The 23,903-nt window shown below is 48.0% G+C and overlaps 1 protein-coding gene across 2 annotated transcripts in view; it reads left to right on the top strand.

The window, feature by feature from the left end:
• The window catches only part of MTSS2 (MTSS I-BAR domain containing 2), a 44,322-nt gene that overhangs the window by 13,312 nt on the left and 7,107 nt on the right, over positions 1–23,903 (top strand). Inside the window, exons 2-12 of one of the 2 annotated variants that reach the window (XM_044269613.1) lie at positions 9,717–9,778; positions 18,264–18,337; positions 18,412–18,496; positions 19,023–19,114; positions 19,424–19,498; positions 19,845–19,853; positions 22,590–22,747; positions 22,819–22,926; positions 23,289–23,386; positions 23,496–23,694; positions 23,772–23,846. In XM_044269613.1, coding sequence (XP_044125548.1) covers positions 9,717–9,778; positions 18,264–18,337; positions 18,412–18,496; positions 19,023–19,114; positions 19,424–19,498; positions 19,845–19,853; positions 22,590–22,747; positions 22,819–22,926; positions 23,289–23,386; positions 23,496–23,694; positions 23,772–23,846 — 1,035 coding nt within the window. The remainder of the gene's footprint in view (positions 1–9,716; positions 9,779–18,263; positions 18,338–18,411; positions 18,497–19,022; positions 19,115–19,423; positions 19,499–19,844; positions 19,854–22,589; positions 22,748–22,818; positions 22,927–23,288; positions 23,387–23,495; positions 23,695–23,771; positions 23,847–23,903) is intronic. The other variant, XM_044269614.1, reaches the window with a different exon arrangement.

Genomic DNA, 23,903 nt, shown 5'->3' on the forward strand with positions numbered 1-23,903 from the left:
ATCAATGACAGGGGGGTAATCACCCATATAGACTCCCGGATCACCCCCCTGTCATTGATCACCCCCCTGGTAAGGCTCCATTCAGACGTCCGTATAATTTTTACGGATCCATGGATCGGATCCGCAAAACACATGCGGACGTCTGAATGGAGCCTTACAGGGGGGTTATCAATGACAGGGGGTGATCAGGGTGATCACCCCCCTGTCACGGATCACCCCCCCTGTAAGGCTCCATTCAGACATCCGCATGATTTTTTACGGATCCATGGATACATGGATCGGATCCACAAAAAACATGCGGACGTCTGAATGGAGCCTTACAGGGGGGTTATCAATGACAGGGGGTGATCAGGGTAATCAGGGTGATCACCCCCCTGTCACGGATCACCCCCCCTGTAAGGCTCCATTCAGACATCCGCATGATTTTTTACGGATCCATGGATACATGGATCGGATCCACAAAAAACATGCGGACGTCTGAATGGAGCCTTACAGGGGGGTTATCAATGACAGGGGGTGATCAGGGTGATCAGCCCCCTGTCACGGATCACCCCCCCTGTAAGGCTCCATTCAGACATCCGCATGATTTTTTACGGATCCATGGATCGGATCCACAAAAAACATGCGGACGTCGGAATGGAGCCGTACAGGGGGGTTATCAATGACAGGGGGTGATCAGGGTGATCACCCCCCTGTCACGGATCACACCCCCTGTAAGGCTCCATTCAGACATCCGCATGATTTTTTACGGATCCATGGATACATGGATCGGATCCACAAAAAACATGCGGACGTCTGAATGGAGCCTTACAGGGGGGTTATCAATGACAGGTGGTGATCAGGGTAATCAGCGTGATCACCCCCCTGTCACGGATCACCCCCCCTGTAAGGCTCCATTCAGACATCCGCATGATTTTTTACGGATCCATGGATACATGGATCGGATCCACAAACAACATGCGGACGTCTGAATGGAGCCTTACAGGGGGGTTATCAATGACAGGGGGTGATCAGGGTGATCACCCCCCTGTCACGGATCACCCCCCCTGTAAGGCTCCATTCAGACATCCGCATGATTTTTTACGGATCCATGGATACATGGATCGGATCCACAAAAAACATGCGGACGTCTGAATGGAGCCTTACAGGGGGGTGATCAATGACAGGGGGTGATCAGGGAGTGTATATGGGTGATCACCCCCCTGTAAGGCTCCATTCAGACGTCCGCATGTGTTTTGCGGATCCGATCCATGTATCCGTGGATCCGTAAAAATCATACGGACGTCTGAACGGAGCCTGACAGGGGGGTGATCAATGACAGGGCGGTGATCAATGACAGGGGGGTGATCAGGGAGTTTATATGGGGTGATCATGGGTGATCAGGGGATGATATGGTTTGGTTCAATGCTTCAAGCACTTCGGAGTAACAATTTTTAAGAACATTAGTCCCTAAGATCACGGGGTGTCCTCCTTTACCTCCGGCTTGTACCACAATCACGCCTTGCTGTGGCAGGGTGGCTTCTCCCACCTGAAGAGTAGGTTCCCAATACCCATGCACTTTCACTGGCTTACCGTTGCTAGCGATAATATCTAGCCAGGACTCTGGTGGCTGGGTGAGGAGACTTGGATCCCAGAACTTGTCAAAGGCAGGCCGTTGAATGGTGGTGACCTGTGACCCGGTGTCCAACAGGGCTTCAAAGGATTTCCCATTGATACATATATTAATTTTCGGACGGGACCCGACATACTTATGCATCCAGTTTGGATCCTTTGGACCTTCTGTTCTACCTCCCGAGGGGCGGTCCTCTGCCTCAGGGGTTACTCGTTTAACTGCCAGCACATGGATTCGGTATGTCCATATTTCTTGCAATGATGGCAGACAGGCTGTTTTCTACTTCTGGGCCGGTACTTCAGTCGCCCATCAGGCTCTTTTGGATACACATCTCCATATGCAGGTGGGAGCCTGGGAGGAAAAGGATCCTTATCTTCTAGTAATAACGGTCTCTCCCACTCCTCTATCTTTTTGCACACCTTCTCCAGACTTAGAGTAAGATAGTTCACTTGCTCCATTAATGCTGCCACTACATCCGTGACTGGAGCTTGGGTGGCTTGACTGACTCCTGCAGACCCTACATTAATAGTCTTTGGCTGACAAGCCTGGGGTTCAGGGAAGGTTGCTGGCCCTGGAGCAGGGTTCTGGCCCAGTATGCTGATGGCCAATTCTTTAAAATCCAAGAATGTACAGTGAGGGTGTTGAGCTGACAACATCCGTAGCTGGCCCTTTAAATGTTCAGTACTTATGCCTGCAATGAATTGCTCTCTAAGAGTCCGGTCCTGGTCCTCAGCTTCTTTAGGATCCACTTGGACTACAGCTCTCAGCGTCTCCTGTAAGGACAGGGCAAAATCACGGAGCGACTCTCTGGGCTGCTGTTTTCTGCTGAAGAAACGCATTTTAACTTCTGACACCGTTCTGGCTTCAAATGTGGTGCCCAAACATTCAAAGATCTGTTCTAGGCTATTTTTCTCAGAACGGGGCCATGACATTACTTCCCTGCGGGCGGCCCCTTCTAACTGAGCTAAGAGGATCTCCATTTGCTGCTCAGCATTGATGGGATAAAGCCGGAACAGAGCCAGTATCTGTTCCCTAAAGTCTTTTAACTTGTGGGCTTCCCCTGAATAACGTGGGAACCAGGGGGCCCCAAAATAGTACGGCATGGTTAGCGGCATCAGGCTTGGCGGTGCCGCGGCGGCAGGGGGCCCAGAGTTGGCTGCGGGTACTTCAGCAGGCACGACTGGGGCTGCCTGTGCGATTTCCTCGACCGCGGACATGGCGTTGCTAGGTGGGTATGGCCCTTTAAATGGAGCGGACCGGAGCGGCTATGGCAGTAACTTTAACTTTTTTTTTCAGACAAGTCTTTCACTACTAGCGGGGATCCCTCCGGTGCCTCGTCAGGGGTCGGGGAGCTTCCGGACAGGTAAGCGGAGAAGCCGGTAAAAGTTTTTAAAGTTGGTACTCACTCCGGTGGTGCTCGCTCCAAGTCTCGCGAGATGCGCAGCTCCGGGTGTCGGGACGTCCTGTGTACCGCGTCAGCAGGTGGGCGCGGCCTCTCGTAGCGCCGGGACTCAGGTAGGCGGGGTTCTTCTTCCTGGTTGGTTGGGCGATGGCTCCGCCTGATTCTTTTCGCGCCAAAGTCCTCTTTTTCGCGCCAAACAGCTCCACGAGGCGCACTTGTAATCCGATCAGGTTAAATGGGCAATATGGCTGTCTATTCACTGACAGCAAGCGGTGACTCAAATCGGCAGAAAATAGTCCATACAATGCAATCTTCACACCGCAAATATTACAGTTCACTTTGGCCCAGCAATTTTCAATAAAACAATTGGGGCATGTCACTTTAAGATAATTTTCAGCACACAGTTTTTGTATCCGCAATGGCGCAGGAATATTCGGATCCTGTTCGTGACGCCAATTTATGCAACACGCCAGACCTGCAGGGTATAGACGAAGTGAGGTCACAGTTATGGGCAATCGAGGGTACTCACTATATTTGCGGAACCCTGGGCAGGCGCGTGGCAGTGAAGGAGAGGTAGACACAGTTCCTCTGGGGCACGCTCTGTAGATAGGGACCAGGCCTGATGGTAGTTGAGGTGCCCTGGATGTTACAGGTATTTTGTGTGCCTGGGGCAAGGTCCCTGTGGTATTCGTGACGCCAGTGCCTTTGGACGGTGGCACGCCGGCTGGTGGTTGGAATGATGAAGGTACACAAGTATGCAGTGAACCAAACGTAAACTTTACTGGACAATCCAACTTTGTACAGCAGGTGTAGCACAGTCTCTGTATTACAGTTCCACAAAAGGGGCTTATTCACAAATATGGCAGGCAATAGTCATGCAAGTTACACTGAGGGTAAATTCCACAAGCACTCAGCAGCAGGTTGCACCTTTCCCAGAATCACTGTACAATGTCCTTTCTAGAACTCCTGCTCTGGCTTTATATCTCCCAAGGCCCGGATGCCTAAAAGGGTGGCTTATATCCTTGGTTACTTCCTTCCTCAGGTATTATACTGCTTGCTATGATTTCTAAAATCCTCTGCCCTTCAGGGTCACTTTGCTTACCCTGGGTCGCCTCCTCCTATCAGGTGGATAACTGTAGGTTTCTCCCAGGAGGTTGGATCCTGCAACTGGGGTGTCTCTACTGAGCTGATCCTAGCCTCAGGAGCTTCAGGTGGACGAGGTGACTCCTCTAGTCCCCTGGAATGAACTAACACTTCCCTGTCTGGGCCTTCCTATATGTAACTAGGGCTCTCCAGCTCCCTCTAACGTCTGGGAGGCTAAACTACACCCTGACAGGCCTGACACCCAGATAATACAGGGAAAAACATGCACATGACATTTAATGCAATGCAACACATTAACCTGTGCAGTGCTCACCTTTACCTAGTGGGACACTACAAATGCAGCCGCTATCAGGAGATTTTGGAGCACTTCATGCTTCCATCTGCTGAAAAGCTTCATGGAGATTTTCAGCACGACCTGGCACCTGCTCACAGCGCCAAAACCACTGGTAAATGGTTTACTGACCATGGTATTACTGTGCTCAATTGGCCTGCCAACTGTCCTGACCTGAACCCCATAGAGAATCTGTGGGATATTGGGAAGAGAAAGTTGAGAGACGCAAGACCCAACACTCTGGATGAGCTTAAGGCCGCTATCGAAGCATCCTGGGCCTCCATAACACCTCCGCAGTGCCACAGGCTGATTGCCTCCATGCCACGCCGCATTGAAGCATCCTGGGCCTCCATAACACCTCAGCAGTGCCACAGGCTGATTGCCTCCATGCCACGCCGCATTGAAGCATCCTGGGCCTCCATAACACCTCAGCAGTGCCACAGGCTGATTGCCTCCATGCCACGCCGCATTGAAGCCTCCTGGGCCTCCATAACACCTCAGCAGTGCCACAGGCTGATTGCCTCCATGCCACGCCGCATTGAAGCCTCCTGGGCCTCCATAACACCTCAGCAGTGCCACAGGCTGATTGCCTCCATGCCACGCCGCATTGAAGCATCCTGGCCTCCATAACACCTCAGCAGTGCCACAGGCTGATTGCCTCCATGCCACGCCGCATTGAAGCATCCTTGCCTCCATGCCACGCCGCATTGAAGCATCCTGGGCCTCCATAACACCTCAGCAGTGCCACAGGCTGATTGCCTCCATGCCACGCCGCATTGAAGCATCCTGGCCTCCATAACACCTCAGCAGTGCCACAGGCTGATTGCCTCCATGCCACGCCGCATTGAAGCATCCTGGGCCTCCATAACACCTCAGCAGTGCCACAGGCTGATTGCCTCCATGCCACGCCGCATTAAAGCCTCCTGGGCCTCCATAACACCTCAGCAGTGCCACAGGCTGATTGCCTCCATGCCACGCCGCATTGAAGCCTCCTGGGCCTCCATAACACCTCAGCAGTGCCACAGGCTGATTGCCTCCATGCCACGCCGCATTGAAGCCTCCTGGGCCTCCATAACACCTCAGCAGTGCCACAGGCTGATTGCCTCCATGCCACGCCGCATTGAAGCCTCCTGGGCCTCCATAACACCTCAGCAGTGCCACAGGCTGATTGCCTCCATGCCACGCCGCATTGAAGCCTCCTGGCCTCCATAACACCTCAGCAGTGCCACAGGCTGATTGCCTCCATGCCACGCCGCATTGAAGCATCCTGGCCTCCATAACACCTCAGCAGTGCCACAGGCTGATTGCCTCCATGCCACGCCGCATTGAAGCATCCTGGCCTCCATAACACCTCAGCAGTGCCACAGGCTGATTGCCTCCATGCCACGCCGCATTGAAGCATCCTGGGCCTCCATAACACCTCAGCAGTGCCACAGGCTGATTGCCTCCATGCCACGCCGCATTGAAGCATCCTGGGCCTCCATAACACCTCAGCAGTGCCACAGGCTGATTGCCTCCATGCCACGCCGCATTGAAGAATCCTGGGCCTCCATAACACCTCAGCAGTGCCACAGGCTGATTGCCTCCATGCCACGCCGCATTGAAGCCTCCTGGGCCTCCATAACACCTCAGCAGTGCCACAGGCTGATTGCCTCCATGCCACGCCGCATTGAAGCCTCCTGGGCCTCCATAACACCTCAGCAGTGCCACAGGCTGATTGCCTCCATGCCACGCCGCATTGAAGCATCCTGGGCCTCCATAACACCTCAGCAGTGCCACAGGCTGATTGCCTCCATGCCACGCCGCATTGAAGCATCCTGGGCCTCCATAACACCTCAGCAGTGCCACAGGCTGATTGCCTCCATGCCACGCCGCATTGAAGCATCCTGGGCCTCCATAACACCTCAGCAGTGCCACAGGCTGATTGCCTCCATGCCACGCCGCATTGAAGCAGTCATTTCTGCAAAAGGATTCCCGACCAAGTATTGAGTGCAGAACTGAACATAATTATTTGAAGGTTGACTTTTTTTGTATTAAAAACACTTTTCTTTTATTGGTCGGATGAAATATGCTAATTTTTTTAGATAGGAAATTTGGGTTTTCATGAGCTGTAGCCAAAATCATTAATATTAAAACAATAAAAGGCTTGAACTACCTCAGTTGTGTGTAATGGATCTAAAATATATGAAAGTCTAATGTTTATCAGCACATTACAGAAAATAATGAACTTTATCACAATATGCTAATTTTTTTAGAAGGACCTGTAGTTCAGCGGTTACAGCAACACAGACACCTGAATCAGGGCCACAAACTAATGCAACCTGCTGTATGTGAACCAATCACAGATCACAGCTTCTGCTGTACTGAGTTACATCCTGTATTATACTCCAGAGCTGCACTCACTATTCTGCTGGTGCAGTCACTGTGTACATACATTACTTATCCTGTACTGATCCTGAGTTACATCCTGTATTATACTCCAGAGCTGCACTCACTATTCTGCTGGTGCAGTCACTGTGTACATACATTACTTATCCTGTACTGATCCTGAGTTACATCCTGTATTATACTCCAGAGCTGCACTCACTATTCTGCTGGTGCAGTCACTGTGTACATACATTACTTATCCTGTACTGATCCTGAGTTACATCCTGTATTATACTCCAAAACTGCACTCACTATTCTGCTGGTGCAGTCACTGTGTACATACATTACTTATCCTGTACTGATCCTGAGTTACATCCTGTATTATACTCCAGAGCTGCACTCACTATTCTGCTGGTGCAGTCACTGTGTACATTACATTACTTATCCTGTACTGATCCTGAGTTACATCCTGTATTATACTCCAGAGCTGCACTCACTATTCTGCTGGTGCAGTCACTGTGTACATACATTACTTATCCTGTACTGATCCTGAGTTGCATCCTGCATTATACTCCAGAGCTGCACTCACTATTCTGCTGGTGCAGTCGCTGTGTACATACATTACTTATCCTGTACTGACCCTGAGTTACATCCTGTATTATACTCCAGAGCTGCACTCACTATTCTGCTGGTGCAGTCACTGTGTACATACATTACTTATCCTGTACTGACCCTGAGTTACATCCTGTATTATACTCCAGAGCTGCACTCACTATTCTGCTGGTGCAGTCGCTGTGTACATACATTACTTATCCTGTACTGATCCTGAGTTACATCCTGTATTATACTCCAGAGCAGCACTCACTATTCTGCTGGTGCAGTCACTGTGTACATACATTACTTATCCTGTACTGATCCTGAGTTACATCCTGTATTATACTTCAGAGCTGCACTCACTATTCTGCTGGTGCAGTCACTGTGTACATAAATTACTTATCCTGTACTGATCCTGAGATACATCCTGTATTATACTCCAGAGCTGCACTCACTATTCTGCTGGTGCAGTCACTGTGTACATACATTACTTATCCTGTACTGATCCTGAGTTACATCCTGCATTATACTCTAGAGCTGCACTCGCTATTCTGCTGGTGCAGTCACTGTGTACATACATTACTTATCCTGTACTGATCCTGAGTTACATCCTGTATTATACTCCAGAGCTGCACTCACTATTCTGCTGGTGCAGTCACTGTGTACATTACATTACTTATCCTGTACTGATCCTGAGTTACATCCTGTATTATACTCCAGAGCTGCACTCACTATTCTGCTGGTGCAGTCGCTGTGTACATACATTACTTATCCTGTACTGACCCTGAGTTACATCCTGTATTATACTCCAGAGCTGCACTCACTATTCTGCTGATGCAGTCGCTGTGTACATACATTACTTATCCTGTACTGATCCTGAGTTACATCCTGTTATATACTCCAGAGCTGCACTCACTATTCTGCTGGTGCAGTCACTGTGTACATACATTACTTATCCTGTACTGATCCTGAGTTACATCCTGTATTATACTCCAGAGCTGCACTCAGTATTCTGCTGGTGCAGTCACTGTGTACATACATTACTTATCCTGTACTGATCCTGAGTTACATCCTGTATTATACTCCAGAGCTGCACTCACTATTCTGCTGGTGCAGTCGCTGTGTACATACATTACTTATCCTGTACTGATCCTCAGTTACATCCTGTATTATACTCCAGAGCTGCACTCAGTATTCTGCTGGTGCAGTCACTGTGTACATACATTACTTATCCTGTACTGATCCTGAGTTACATCCTGTATTATACTCCAGAGCTACACTCACTATTCTGCTGGTGCAGTCGCTGTGTACATACATTACTTATCCTGTACTGATCCTCAGTTACATCCTGTATTATACTCCAGAGCTGCACTCAGTATTCTGCTGGTGCAGTCACTGTGTACATACATTACTTATCCTGTATTGATCCTGAGTTACATCCTGTATTATACTGCAGAGCTGCACTCACTATTCTGCTGGTGCAGTCACTCTGTACATACATTACTTATCCTGTACTGACCCTGAGTTACATCCTGTATTATACTCCAGAGCTGCACTCACTATTCTGCTGGTGCAGTCACTGTGTACATACATTACTTATCCTGTACTGATCCTGAGTTACATCCTGTATTATACTCCAGAGCTGCACTCACTATTCTGCTGGTGCAGTCACTGTGTACATACATTACTTATCCTGTACTGATCCTGAGTTACCTCCTGTGTTATACTCCAGAGCTGCACTCACTATTCTGCTGGTGCAGTCACTGTGTACATACATTACTTATCCTGTACTGATCCTGAGTTACATCCTGTATTATACTCCAGAGCTGCACTCACTATTCTGCTGGTGCAGTCACTGTGTACATACATTACTTATCCTGTACTGATCCTGAGTTACATCCTGTATTATACTCCAGAGCTGCACTCACTATTCTGCTGGTGCAGTCACTGTGTACATACATTACTTATCCTGTATTATACTGCAGAGCTGCACTCACTATTCTGCTGGTGCAGTCACTGTGTACATACATTACTTATCCTGTACTGATCCTGAGTTACATCCTGTACTATACTCCAGAGCTGCACTCACTATTCTGCTGGTGCAGTCACTGTGCACATACATTACTTATCCTGTACTGATCCTGAGTTACATCCTGTATTATACTCCAGAGCTGCACTCACTATTCAGTAGATACTTCCAGGTGCTCCCTCTCCCTGTGTTTGAGCTCACGTTATAGCGGCACTACACTTTGTATATTAGGTGGTGACGTCTTATAATTTACTTTGTGTCTTTCTTCCATTTGCAGAGTTCTTACCCTATCTGGGAGGACTTCAGCTCTAAAGCCACAAAACTCCACTCGCAGCTCAGGTAAGTGACCCAGAAGGTGGCCTTCTGACCTGTGGCTCGTAATAGTGCAGGGAGTTACTGTGGGCAGAACTGCTGCAGACCATTTCTCTTACACAGGACTGCCACATTTCTCTTTTTAAAGGGCCGGTGTACAGTCATAAACCTTCCTTGTTGCATGATGTCTGCCACTTTCTAATCGACTTCTGGGGAGATTTATCAAAACTGGTGTTAAGGTAAACTGGTTTAGTTGCTCGTAGCAACCTATCAGATTCCACTTTTCATTTTTTAGAGCTTTTTTGGAAAATGAAAGGTGGAATCTGATTGGTTCCTGTGGGCAACTAAACCAGTTCACCTTAACACCAGTTTTGATAAATCGCCCCTTTCAAGTTTACCTTCTTAAAGGGCGTCTTTCACCTAAACTGACCATTATAGCACACGAACACCATGATTTGCATTATAGTCCCCATATTGGAATGCTACTTACCGTATAGCTGTCCGTCGCCAGCGCCGTTCAGAAGATTCGCCGCGCCTGCGCACTTCATTTCCCATTATGGGCAGAGGCACAAGGCCGGCTAGATGTACAGGCCGGTACATGCGCATTAAACGCTCTTCTGCCTCTGCCCATAATGGGGAATGAAGTGCGCAGGCGAGGCGAATCTTCTGAACGGCGCTGGCGCTGGATTTCTGAAGAACCTAGGGCGGCCCAGAGGGGTGAAAGGGGAGGGGTTTCATATAAAAAGCGACGAGGGGCCTGGGCACCTTCAGAACCCAATTAACATATTGAATAAAAGTGTTTTTTAGCGAAAATAAACAACGGACAGCTATACGGTAAGTAGCATTCCAATATGGGGACTACAATGCAGATCATGGCGTTTGTGTTCTATAACGTTCAGTTTAGGTGAAAGACTCCCTTTAACTATTTTCAATATGTAGACTTGCTGTCATTGAATAGGAATGTTTTTTTTTGTTTTTTTTGCAGCCATAGTCTAAATATCTGTTTTGACCTTGTCCAACTTGCACAGCTGAGCATTTGTTACAGTGTGCCAGTGGAGTCTGGAACAGGATTGAGATGTGTGCTGCTGTGTGTGCGCCCACATCACACATCTATAATACAGCGCCCACATCACACATCTATAATACAGCGCCCACATCACACATCTATAATACAGCGCCCACATCACACATCTATAATACAGCGCCCACATCACACATCTATAATACAGCGCCCACATCACACATCTATAATACAGCGCCCACATCACACATCTATAATACAGCGCCCACATCACACATCTATAATACAGCGCCCACATCACACATCTATAATACAGCGCCCACATCACACATCTATAATACAGCGCCCACATCACACATCTATAATACAGCGCCCACATCACACATCTATAATACAGCGCCCACATCACACATCTATAATACAGCGCCCACATCACACATCTATAATACAGCGCCCACATCACACATCTATAATACAGCGCCCACATCACACATCTATAATACAGCGCCCACATCACACATCTATAATACTGCGCCCACATCATACATCTATAATACAGCGCCCACATCACACATAATTAATACTGCTCCCACATAACACATCTATAATACAGCGCCCACATCATACATAATTAATACTGCGCCCACATCACACATCTATAATATCGCTCCCACATAACAACAACAAATAGTTGAAAAATTCTAAGAATATTATTCATTATTATACAACCTTAAAAATGACCCAAATATAATTCAACCAACTATTATTTATATTACAAACTTTCTGAAATCTATTAATCTACCAAAAATAAATGATGAACAAATCAACTCTATTAATGCGCCATTCAATAAAACAGAAATCCTAAATGTTATTAAACAATTAAAACTAGACAAATCGCCAGGACCAGATGGCCTCACTAATAGATATTATGAAACACCCAATTTAGAAACAATATTCAATCTAGCCGCTAAAACACAATCCTTCCCTAAAGAAATGTTAACAGCCACAATCCGAACCTTACCCAAAACAGGAAAAGAACCTACTACACCACCTAATTTTCGCCCAATTTCTCTACTTAACACGGACATCAAAATATATGCAAAATTTATAGCAAATAGATTAATTAATATTCTTCCCTTGATAATTAACCAAGACCAAGTCGGCGTTATTAAAGGAAGACAAACTTTTGATGCTGCACGCAGAATAATTCATCTCCAACAACATTGTAAATCACTAAATGTCCCTTCTTTCTTCCGATCATCAGACGCTGAAAAATCATTTGACAGGATGCACTGGGGATATCTAGAATCTGTACTACACAAATTATGGCATTATATTCCAATCCTTCAGGAAGAGTCTATTCCTCCGGTTACCTTTAGAACCCTTTACTATTGGTAAGGGTACAAGACAAGGATGCCCACTGTCTCCTTTAATTTTCGCATTACTAACGGACCCCCTAGCCGAAACAATTTGTATAAACTCCCAAATACTAAGTATTAAAATAGGCACAACAGAGCAAAAATTACATAATACGCTGACGATATAATATTAACACAAAAAATACAAAATATATCACTTAACGCACTAAAAACTACTTTATCCAATTTCAATAAGATTTCGTACTACAAAATAAATGAAAATAAAATAAATCACACATTTTTAACGTAAATATTCCTCGTAAATTACAATTAGAATTAACCGCATCATTCCCATATCAATGGAACAACAAAAAAATGAAATATCTAGGAATATAAATATTACATCCACCAGTCAAAATTTATATAAAGAAAATTATAAACCCCTACTATCTTCTATACCCCAAAAATTACTCTCCTATACAAAAATACAACTATCTTGGGCTGGCAGAATAGCCTTAGTCAAAATGTTCATCCTTCCTTGTATTCTAGGTACGTTCCGCACAATTGCCATTCCAATCAAAAATTCCTTTTTTATTAAACTACTAAATGAAATTTCCAAATTTATATGGACAAATAAAAAACCCAGAATTAACTTAGGAACTATGACACAACATCGGAAAATGGGAGGCATGGGACTACCGAATATAAAGAACTACTATAATGCAACACGACTAGATCAAACTGGTGGACAAATGCTGAAACTGACAAAAGACATTGGGTTCAAATAGAAGAAAACTTTTATTATACTCAATACAATTATACCACAAAAAAAAGAACAACACAAATTCTCTTTAAGTATAAAGGCCACAAAAACTACTTGGGAAAATTATATAAAGAAATACCCAATATCTAATAAAATTAACATATTACAATTACCAATTAAATATATCAAAACAATTTGTCCAGATATCAACCTTTCTAACTGGGAAAAAATAAGAATAAAAAGAATTAAAGACTTAACCGACCCAAATAACCAACACAAATTACACTCATTCATCCATGAGGCTTCCCAATATCAGTTACCTAAAACAGATTTCTACAAATATTTAAGAATCGGACTCTCCTCCTTTTCACAAATCCAGATCAACGACCACATTTTGTCTAAATCTGCATTTACATTTTTTTCTACTCGAAATCCTATAACGAAAGGTATTTCTAACTTTTATGTTGATATTAACAATAGTGAAGATAAGTAAAAAAATAAATATATACTACAATGGGAAAGAGACCTAGGAACAACCTATTCTCCCGAAAATTGGATATCTGCGTTGAACTGGACTAATGAAATATCCAAAGGAATGCTCCATTGTGAACTCTCTCCAAAGATACTTCTGAGATGGCATCGGCAAAAATAAACCGTATGGATCCAAACTACTCTGATCTATGCTGGAAAAATTGTGGAGCCCAAGGAACCTATCTTCATCTATGGTGGACATGTCCAAAAATGTAAACTTTTTGGAAAACTGTATTTGAAAAACGAAACAAGATGCTCCATATAAATATCCAACCATCTCCAGACTTTGCTTTATGTTTCTTACAAAATCAACCTATTCCACAACATATCAAAACGGTGGGATCCCATATAATACCGGCCGCAAGAAGCCTCATAGCACAAAAATGGAAAAGCCGAGAAATCCCCACCATCTCAGAAGTATAGACATCGGTCTTATACGCACTCAGTATGGAAACGTAATATGCATCATATTCACTATCTTTAGGAAAAAACTAAAAAAATACTGGTCTCCATGGAACCCGAACTACCTAAACACCGTACCAGACTGATTTTTCCCTTAATCTATAGATGATTTTCTAGACTGACATTAACATTATTTACCTGTCATATTTATTTTATAAAAATATATAATAACCAATTCATTAATACTTGGGATAAATGCAAATGTGTGTATATGTGGTATATACAGTGGATATAAAAAGTCTACACACCCCTGTTAAAATGTCAGGTTTCTGTTCAGTAAAAAAATTAGACAAAGATAAATCATTTCAGAACTTTTTCCACCTTTAATGTGATCTATAAACTGTACAACTCAACTGAAAATCAAACTGAAATCTTTTAGGTGGAGGGAAGAAAACCTATAAAAAACTAAAAGAATGTGGTTGCATAAGTGTGCACACCCTCTTATAACTGGGGATGTAGCTGTGTTCAGAATGAAGCAATCACATTCAGAATCCTGTTAGATCGCAGTCCGCAGACACCGGCCGTCATGTAAAGGGCCTCTGATTAACCCCAGATAAAGTGCAGCCGCTCTAGTTGGTCTTTTCTGAAATGTTCTTAGTCACATCCCACAGCAGAAGCCACGGTCCACAGAGAGCTTCCAGAGCATCACAGGGATCTCATTGTTAGGCCCCATGCACACGGCCGTTGTTCACAGCCGTGTGCGGGCCGTGGAACCGCGGCCTGGATCCCTCCTGAGAGCAGGAGCGCACGGCGTCACTGGTTGCTATGACGCCGTGCGCTCCCTGCTGCCGGCACAGTACAGTAATACACTGGTATAGATCATACCAGTGTATTACTATATTGCGGCGGCAGCAGGGAGCGCACAGCGTCATAGCAACCAGTGACGCCGTGCGCTCCTGCTCTCAGGAGGGATCCAGGCCGCGGTTCCACGGCCCGCACACGGCCATGAACAACGGCCGTGTGCATGGGGCCTTAGAAGGTATCAGTCAGGAGAAGGGGACAAAAGAATGTCCAAGGCATTAGATCTACCATGGAACACAGTGGAGACTGTCATCATCAAGTGGAGAAAATATGGCCCAACAGTGACATCACCAAGAACTGGACGTCCCTCCAAAACTGATGGAAAGACTAGAAGAAAACTGGTCTGGGAGGCGACCAAGAGGCCTACAGCAACATTACAGGAGCTGCAGGAATCTCTGGCCAGTCCTGGCTGTGTGGTCCATGTGACAACAATCTCCCGCATTCTTCATATGTCTGGGCTATGGGGTAGAGGGGCAAGACAGAAGCCTCTTCTTACCAAGAAAAACATCCAAGCCGGGCGACATTCTGCAAAAACACATCTGAAGTCTCTCAAAAGCAGGTGGGAAAAGGTGTTATGGTCGGATGAGACCAAGGAGGAACTTTTTGTCCATAATTCCAAAAGATATGTTTGGCGCAAAAACAGCACTGCCCATCACCAGAAGAACCCCATCCCCACAGTGAAGCCTGGTGGGGGCAGCGTCATGCCAAGGGGCTGCTCTTCTTCAGCTGGAACTGGGGCCTTAGTTAAGCTGAAGGGAATTCTGACCAGTTCCAAATACCAGTCAATATTGGCCCAAAACCTTCAGCTTCTGCTAGAAAGCGAAGAGGAACTTCACCTTTCATCATGACAACGACCCAAAGCATCCATCCAAATCAACCAAGGAATGGCTTCACCAGAAGAAGATTACAGTTTTGGAATGGCCCAGACCTGAATCCGATTGACAATCTGTGGGGTGATCTGAAGAGGGCTGTGCCCAGGAGATGCCCTCACAATCTGTGGGGTGATCTGAAGAGGGCTGTGCCCAGGAGATGCCCTCGCCATCTGTGGGGTGATCTGAAGAAGGCTGTGCCCAGGAGATGCCCTCGCAATCTCACAGATTTGGAGGTTTTTTGCAAAGAAGGGTCAAAAAGTGCCATGCTGATAGACATATATTATTTTATTTTTATATGTTTTCTTCCCTCCACCTAAAAGATCTCAGTTTGTTTTTCAGTTGAGTTGTACGGTTTATAGGTCACATTAAAGGTGGGAAAAGTTCTGAAAAGAATCTTTGTCTAATTTATTTTTACAGCACAGAAACCTGACATTTTAACAGGGGCGTGTAGACTTTTTATATCCACTGTATATACATTACTGTTCCTACAAATATATATGCATAGATATGATGACAAATTGTGTGCGAGTAACATGGGTACATATGCAGATAGTCCAAGATGTATGTAATACGGATATATTGTGTAGATGGTGTGTGGATGCCTGTATGTGCAATTGTAGGTTATGTTTCTACACACAAACGCACCGTACTCGAAATGTTATTTATAATGTATTTCTATATTTAAAGTTAAATTTAAATTCTATAATATAAATGACTTATTAACTCATATCGACATCTCCAACCTGCCCCTATTTATTTTATTAACTTTTTTATCACATGAAAGAATGATAATTTGTGGTTGTTAATATATGGATGAGACATTGACAGATGTGTAAGTGCACATGTACACGAGGGTCTTTTCTAAATGGATATATGTGAACAACAAAAAACTATATATCACAAGGACTATTTTACATTTACGAACATAGTATAATTCAATCGCTCTATTTGACAAATTGAAATAATACAAAAAAACTTAAATAAATGTTCTGTTTATTATCAAATGTTATACAAACATATGTAATATAACCCTATAATATAAAAAAACTATAAAAACTATTGAATGATATAAAACAGCGCCCACATCGTACATCTATCATACAGCGCCCACATCGTACATCTATCATACAGCGCCCACATCGTACATCTATCATACAGCGCCCACATCGTACATCTATCATACAGCGCCCACATCGTACATCTATCATACAGCGCCCACATCACACATCTATCATACAGCGCCCACATCGTACATCTATCATACAGCGCCCACATCGTACATCTATCATACAGTGCCCATACAGCTATCATACAGCGCCCACATCGTACATCTATCATACAGCGCCCACATCGTACATCTATCATACAGCGCCCACATCGTACATCTATCATACAGCGCCCACATCGTACATCTATCATACAGCGCCCACATCGTACATCTATCATACAGTGCCCATACAGCTATCATACAGCGCCCACATCGTACATCTATCATACAGCGCCCACATCGTACATCTATCATACAGCGCCCACATCGTACATCTATCATACAGTGCCCATACAGCTATCATACAGCGCCCACATCGTACAGCTATCATACAGCGCCCACATCGTACATCTATCATACAGCGCCCACATCGTAAATCTATCATACAGCGCCCACATCGTACATCTATCATACAGCGCCCATACATCTATCGTACAGCGCCCACATCGTACATCTATCGTACAGCGCCCGCATCGTACATCTATCATACAGCGCCCACATCGTACATCTATCATACAGCGCCCACATCGTACATCTATCATACAGCGCCCACATCGTACATCTATCATACAGTGCCCATACAGCTATCATACAGCGCCCACATCGTACATCTATCATACAGCGCCCACATCGTACATCTATCATACAGCGCCCACATCGTACATCTATCATACAGTGCCCATACAGCTATCATACAGCGCCCACATCGTACAGCTATCATACAGCGCCCACATCGTACATCTATCATACAGCGCCCACATCGTAAATCTATCATACAGCGCCCACATCGTACATCTATCATACAGCGCCCATACATCTATCGTACAGCGCCCACATCGTACATCTATCGTACAGCGCCCGCATCGTACATCTATCGTACAGCGCCCACATCGTACATCTATCGTACAGCGCCCACATCGTACATCTATCGTACAGCGCCCACATCGTACATCTATCATACAGCGCCCGCATCGTACATCTATCATACAGCGCCCACATCGTACATCTATCATACAGCGCCCACATCGTACATCTATCATACAGCGCCCACATCGTACATCTATCATACAGCGCCCACATCGTACATCTATCATACAGCGCCCGCATCGTACATCTATCGTACAGCGCCCGCATCGTACATCTATCATACAGCGCCCGCATCGTACATCTATCATACAGCGCCCGCATCGTACATCTATCATACAGCGCCCACATCGTACATCTATCATACAGCGCCCACATCCAAGCGTGATTTGGTGTTGAACACCTGATTAATACTTTCCTGTGCTGACGCCCAGTGTGTCGTGTATTAGGGTGATATTTTGGGGTGTCTGTGTGAGGAGGAATGAACCCCACTGAGCTGGCGGTTTAGCCTCGTATTATGCAGAGAGTGCCGTCTGCAAAGTTCACGGTGTCTTTGACCCTCTGTCTCCTCAGGACCACGGTGTTGGCGGCTGTCGCCTTCCTTGATGCTTTTCAGAAAGTGGCAGACATGGCGACCAATACCCGTGGTGAGTGCCGCCGCGGTCGTGTCCGCACGTTATAGTTGACTCGGATGCACTCTGACTGACCTTTGGTTTTGCAGGAGCCACGCGTGACATCGGATCTGCCCTCACCCGCATGTGTATGAGGCACCGCAGCATTGAGAGCAAGCTCCGACACTTCACCAAGTAAGAACGCGCCGCAGGGGGCCTCATCTTCTGGCCACAACTGGCAGACAAGTGTCAGATATAGGGTACAGTACTGGAAGTATCAGGGGATGATCTGCCCGGGGGGGCTAAAGGGACCCAGGGAGAAATGAAAAGGTTAAAGGGGAGAAGACGGGGCCTGAGGAGCAAAGGAGCGATTTGAGGAGAAAGTTAAAGGTCCACGGAGAAGAGGAGGGATTGAAGGAGAACAGAAGGGGCCCAGGGGAAAAAGAAGGGGTTCGAGTTCAAAATGAGGGGCGGAGGGGTTCCAGGAGATTAGGAGGGGCCCGGGGAGAATAGTGTGGGCCTGGAGAAAAGAGAAGGGGTCCAGCGCAGGTCACCTTTCATTTTCCCCATGTCTTGGTTCTGGAGAGGCAAATGGGGGGGGGGGACACGGCAGCGAGGCCCCGAGCTCTTTGCTCCTCTGTGTAACCTTGAAGCCGACTGTCCTTTGCTGCCTTATTTCCGAGTGCCCCCCATTATCACCCCGGATCTGCTCTCTCTGCAGCGCCCTCATGGAGAGCTTGATAACGCCTCTGCAGGAGCGGATCGAAGACTGGAAGAAGACGGCAAATACACTGGACAAGGAGCACACACGTGGTGAGGAGAGCCCCCCATCCTCTCATACCACCACATTACCCCCCTCTCCTCCCCTTCCAGGGACCCCCACAGCACCCTCACACCTCCCGCCACACCATCCCCCCCCTTACATGACCCTGACACCATCACCCGGTTACCCTCACTCCTCCCCCCACAGTAACGCTCTGCCCCGATAAGTGTAGGAGACGGGGCAGCAGTTACGACATATCCCTTCATGTGCACGTCATATCCTCCCGAAATCCTGAGCCCCCCCCTGGACCACAGGAGGCACGAGACATCACAAACCCCAAATTCTGCTTCTCCTCACAGAATACAAGCGAGCGCGCCACGAGATTAAGAAGAAATCATCCGATACATTGAAGCTGCAGAAGAAAGCCCGTAAAGGTGCGTGCAACTCGAGCTAAATCACCACCATCATCCTCATCATAACCACCATCATCCTCATCATAACCTCCATTATTTCTACCTCCAGCATCACCACCATCATCATCACTATTACCAACCTCATCATCATAGCCACCATTATCTCTACCTCCACCATCATCCGCGCCCCTGTACATTTTATTGGTTACAGTGTGTTGGTGTGTCTTTAACCGTTTCCTTGCTGCAGCTTTTCTGTGAACCTTGGAGTGAAGGTGCAGTGGCGGTTGGGGGACCTCTCCTTGCATGCCTGTTTCTCACTAACTTTCCTTTCCTTTTCTCTTGCATTGCCTTCCGCTCCATCCTGTAGAAGTTCTAGGTAAGTGACCGTCCGCTGGGCCAGGGCCACCTGGGCCCACATATAAGATGGCAGACTGTCACTGCTGGGAGCCCACCCTGCTGTGCAGGACCTGATCTCCAGCAGCTGCAAGCCTGAGGGGAGGAGACATCGGAGGGAGGGGCTTCAGAGGGGAGGAGACATCAGGAGACAGAGCTTTAGAGGGAGGGGCTTCAGAGGGGAGGAGCTTCAGAAGGGAGGAGACATCAGAAAGAGGCAGAGCTTTAGAGGGAGGGGCTTCAGAGGGGAGGAGACATCCGAAGGAGACAATACTTTAGAGGGAGGAGCTTCAGAAGGGCGGAGACATCAGAAAGAGACAGATCTTTAGAGGGAGGAGATTCAAAGGAGAGGACACATCAGCAGGAGAGAGCGCTTTAGAGGGGAGAAGACATCAGAAGGAGGCAGTTCTTTATAGGGCGGGGCCTCAGAGGAGACATCAGAAAGAGACAGTTCTTTAGAGGGTGGGGCTTCAGAGGAGAGGAGACATCAGAAGAAGAGAGCGTTTTAGAGGGAGCGGCTTCAGAGGTTAGGATGCAGCCTAGAACAAGCTACATCATGGAGGTGCGGCTCTACGCAGAGCCTCTGCCATGTCTACTGTTCATCTTGGTCATGTAGTTGCCATGTAAAGGAAGAGATGTCTGTTTGTTGCCAGTCAGTATGAAAACTGTTTCCATTTGCCAACAGAGATCCTGAAAATGATTGATAGATATTGAAACTGAAAATCTGTGGCCCTCCTCAGCCATGTGACCCTATTGACCTCTGTTATGTTCTCTGACAGCTGTGACTATGTTGAATGCAGTGATTCCCCGACCTCTCTGACTGCTGTGATTCCCCGACCTCTCTGACTGCTGTGATTCCTCGACCTCTCTGACTGCTGTGATTCCCCGACCTCTCTGACTGCTGTGATTCCCCGACCTCTCTGACTGCTGTGATTCCCCGACCTCTCTGACTGCTGTGATTCCCCGACCGCTCTGACTGCTGTGATTCCCCGACCGCTCTGACTGCTGTGATTCCCCGACCTCTCTGACTGCTGTGATTCCCCGACCTCTCTGACTGCTGTGATTCCCCGACCGCTCTGACTGCTGTGATTCCCCTCTGACTGCTGTGATTCCCCGACCTCTCTGACTGCTGTGATTCCCCGACCTCTCTGACTGCTGTGATTCCCCGACCCTCTGACTGCTGTGATTCCCCGACCCCTCTGACTGCTGTGATTCCCCGACCCCTCTGACTGCTGTGATTCCCCGACCTCTCTGACTGCTGTGATTCCCCGACCCCTCTGACTGCTGTGATTCCCCGACCCCTCTGACTGCTGTGATTCCCCGACCTCTCTGACTGCTGTGATTCCCCGACCCCTCTGACTGCTGTGATTCCCCGACCCCTCTGACTGCTGTGATTCCCCGACCCCTCTGACTGCTGTGATTTCCCGACCCCTCTGACTGCTGTGATTCCCCGACCCCTCTGACTGCTGTGATTCCCCGACCTCTCTGACTGCTGTGATTCCCCGACCCCTCTGACTGCTGTGATTCCCCGACCTCTCTGACTGCTGTGATTCCCCGACCCCTCTGACTGCTGTGATTCCCCGACCCCTCTGACTGCTGTGATTCCCCGACCCCTCTGACTGCTGTGATTCCCCGACCCCTCTGACTGCTGTGATTTCCCGACCCCCTCTGACTGCTGTGATTCCCCGACCCCTCTGACTGCTGAGATTCCCCGACCTCTCTGACTGCTGAGATTCCCCGACCCCTCTGACTGCCGTGATTCCCCGACCCCTCTGACTGCCGTGATTCCCCGACCTCTCTGACTGCCGTGATTCCCCGACCTCTCTGACTGCTGTGATTCCCCGACCTCTCTGAATGCAGTGATTCCCCGACCTCTCTGAATGCAGTGATTCCCCGACCCCTCTGACTGCTGTGATTCCCCGACCTCTCTGACTGCTGTGATTCCCCGACCTCTCTGACTGCTGTGATTCCCCGACCTCTCTGAATGCAGTGATTCCCCGACCTCTCTGACTGCTGTGATTCCCCGACCTCTCTGACTGCTGTGATTCCCCGACCTCTCTGAATGCAGTGATTCCCCGACCCCTCTGACTGCTGTGATTCCCCGACCCCTCTGACTGCTGTGATTCCCCGACCCCTCTGACTGCTGTGATTCCCCGACCCCTCTGACTGCTGTGATTCCCCGACCCCTCTGACTGCTGTGATTCCCCGACCCCTCTGACTGCTGTGATTCCCCGACCCCTCTGACTGCTGTGATTCCCCGGCCCCTCTGACTGCTGTGATTCCCCGACCCCTCTGACTGCTGTGATTCCCCGACCCCTCTGACTGCTGTGATTCCCCGACCCCTCTGACTGCTGTGATTCCCCGACCCCTCTGACTGCTGTGATTCCCCGACCCCTCTGACTGCTGTGATTCCCCGACCCCTCTGACTGCTGTGATTCCCCGACCTCTCTGACTGCTGTGATTCCCCGACCCCTCTGACTGCAGTTACCCTACCTCCTGCAACAACAGAGTGACAGTGGCACTTGACCAACCATGTGGCCCAGAGATTTCCTCTTACCGCTAGTGATCTCTCTTGGTCAAAGTCACATCATTCATAGCCCCATAGTCAGACATTGGTACGCCTGCAGTGGTGTCACCTGCTGGATATATGGGCCTGATCCGCCTGGCGGTGGCCGTGTGTGCCTCGCTGCCCTGTCTCTCATAATCTTCTCTCCTGCAGGAAAGGGGGATCTGCAGCCGCAGTTGGACCACGCGCTGCAAGACGTAAACGACATGTACCTGCTGCTGGAGGAGACGGAGAAGATGGCGGTGCGCAGGGCGCTGATCGAGGAGCGCGGGCGCTTCTGCACCTTCGTCACACTGTTACAGCCGGTGGTGGTGAGTGACAGACACTGAGGTGCCACACCACATGACGCCTCTTCTTCATGACGTATGTTTTTCTGCTTCAGAATGGAGAGATCCACATGCTCGGGGAGGTGACGCACCTGCAGGCAATAATTGACGACCTGATGCTGCTGAGCGACGAACCTCACAAACTGCCTGCAGCCAGTGAACAGGTAAACCCCCAGATCACACAGCAGACCCATGTAAATCACAAGGGAGACCTTCTCCAGTGCTCTGATACATGTTAGGTTTCAAATCCTTAACAATATCAAGATCTCTGCTTGTTGTCAGAGACTGCAAACATTCTAGTTTATATTAGGAGGATGAGGATTTTTCGCTCCGTCATCTTATATTTTTTTGCTCCGTCATCTTATATGATGGTAATAAAGGACGAGACACTGAAGATAAATGAGAGACGGCGGCTGCAGCGTCTCCTCATCTGTTCTGATTGGCTGCTGCAGCGGCCGGCTCTGCTACCTCCCCTCTTGTGCAGGAGCAGCAGCGACAGGTCCGCTATAATTCTCTTTTCTGGCAGGTGATTAAGGATCTGAAGGGATCGGACTACTCCTGGTCCTATCAGACGCCCCCATCCTCGCCCAGCAGCTCAGGGTCCCGCAAGTCCAGTATGTGTAGGTAAGTGGTCTGGCACAGGCCCATCACTAGATCTCGCTACACCCCGGTATATGTGTACATATTCTGTCCCGCTGTCTCACGTCATCAATGCTCTGACCATTTACCACAGTACAAAAACTGCCCCCTCCTGGCAAGCTGCCTCGCACCCCCACTCACCGGGCTCGGCGTGTCGCTATCGCAGCCTCCCGCAGTGCACAGGAGGAGCCCAGCGGCTGGTGAGCACCTCCTCCCAGGACTCTGGATGCAGTTCCCATGAAGCCACTTACTCCAAGCCGCCATCACCCATGCCCTCCGACATCACGAGCCAGGTAAGTGTGCCCCCGGGGGTGCAGGGATGTGCCGGGCGCTGGTGCCTGCAGCTCTCATGCGTTCTTCTCTCCATCAGAAGTCCTCCAGCTCTGCATCTTCTGAGGCCTCGGAGACCTGCCAGTCTGTCAGCGAGTGCAGCTCCCCCACATCAGTAGGTAGCATCCAACGGCCCCACCAAGGAGGCTGCCCGCTTTAAATGCAGTGTGTT

This window comes from Bufo gargarizans, chromosome 10, assembly GCF_014858855.1.
Source record: "Bufo gargarizans isolate SCDJY-AF-19 chromosome 10, ASM1485885v1, whole genome shotgun sequence".
Lineage (NCBI taxonomy): Eukaryota > Metazoa > Chordata > Amphibia > Anura > Bufonidae > Bufo > Bufo gargarizans.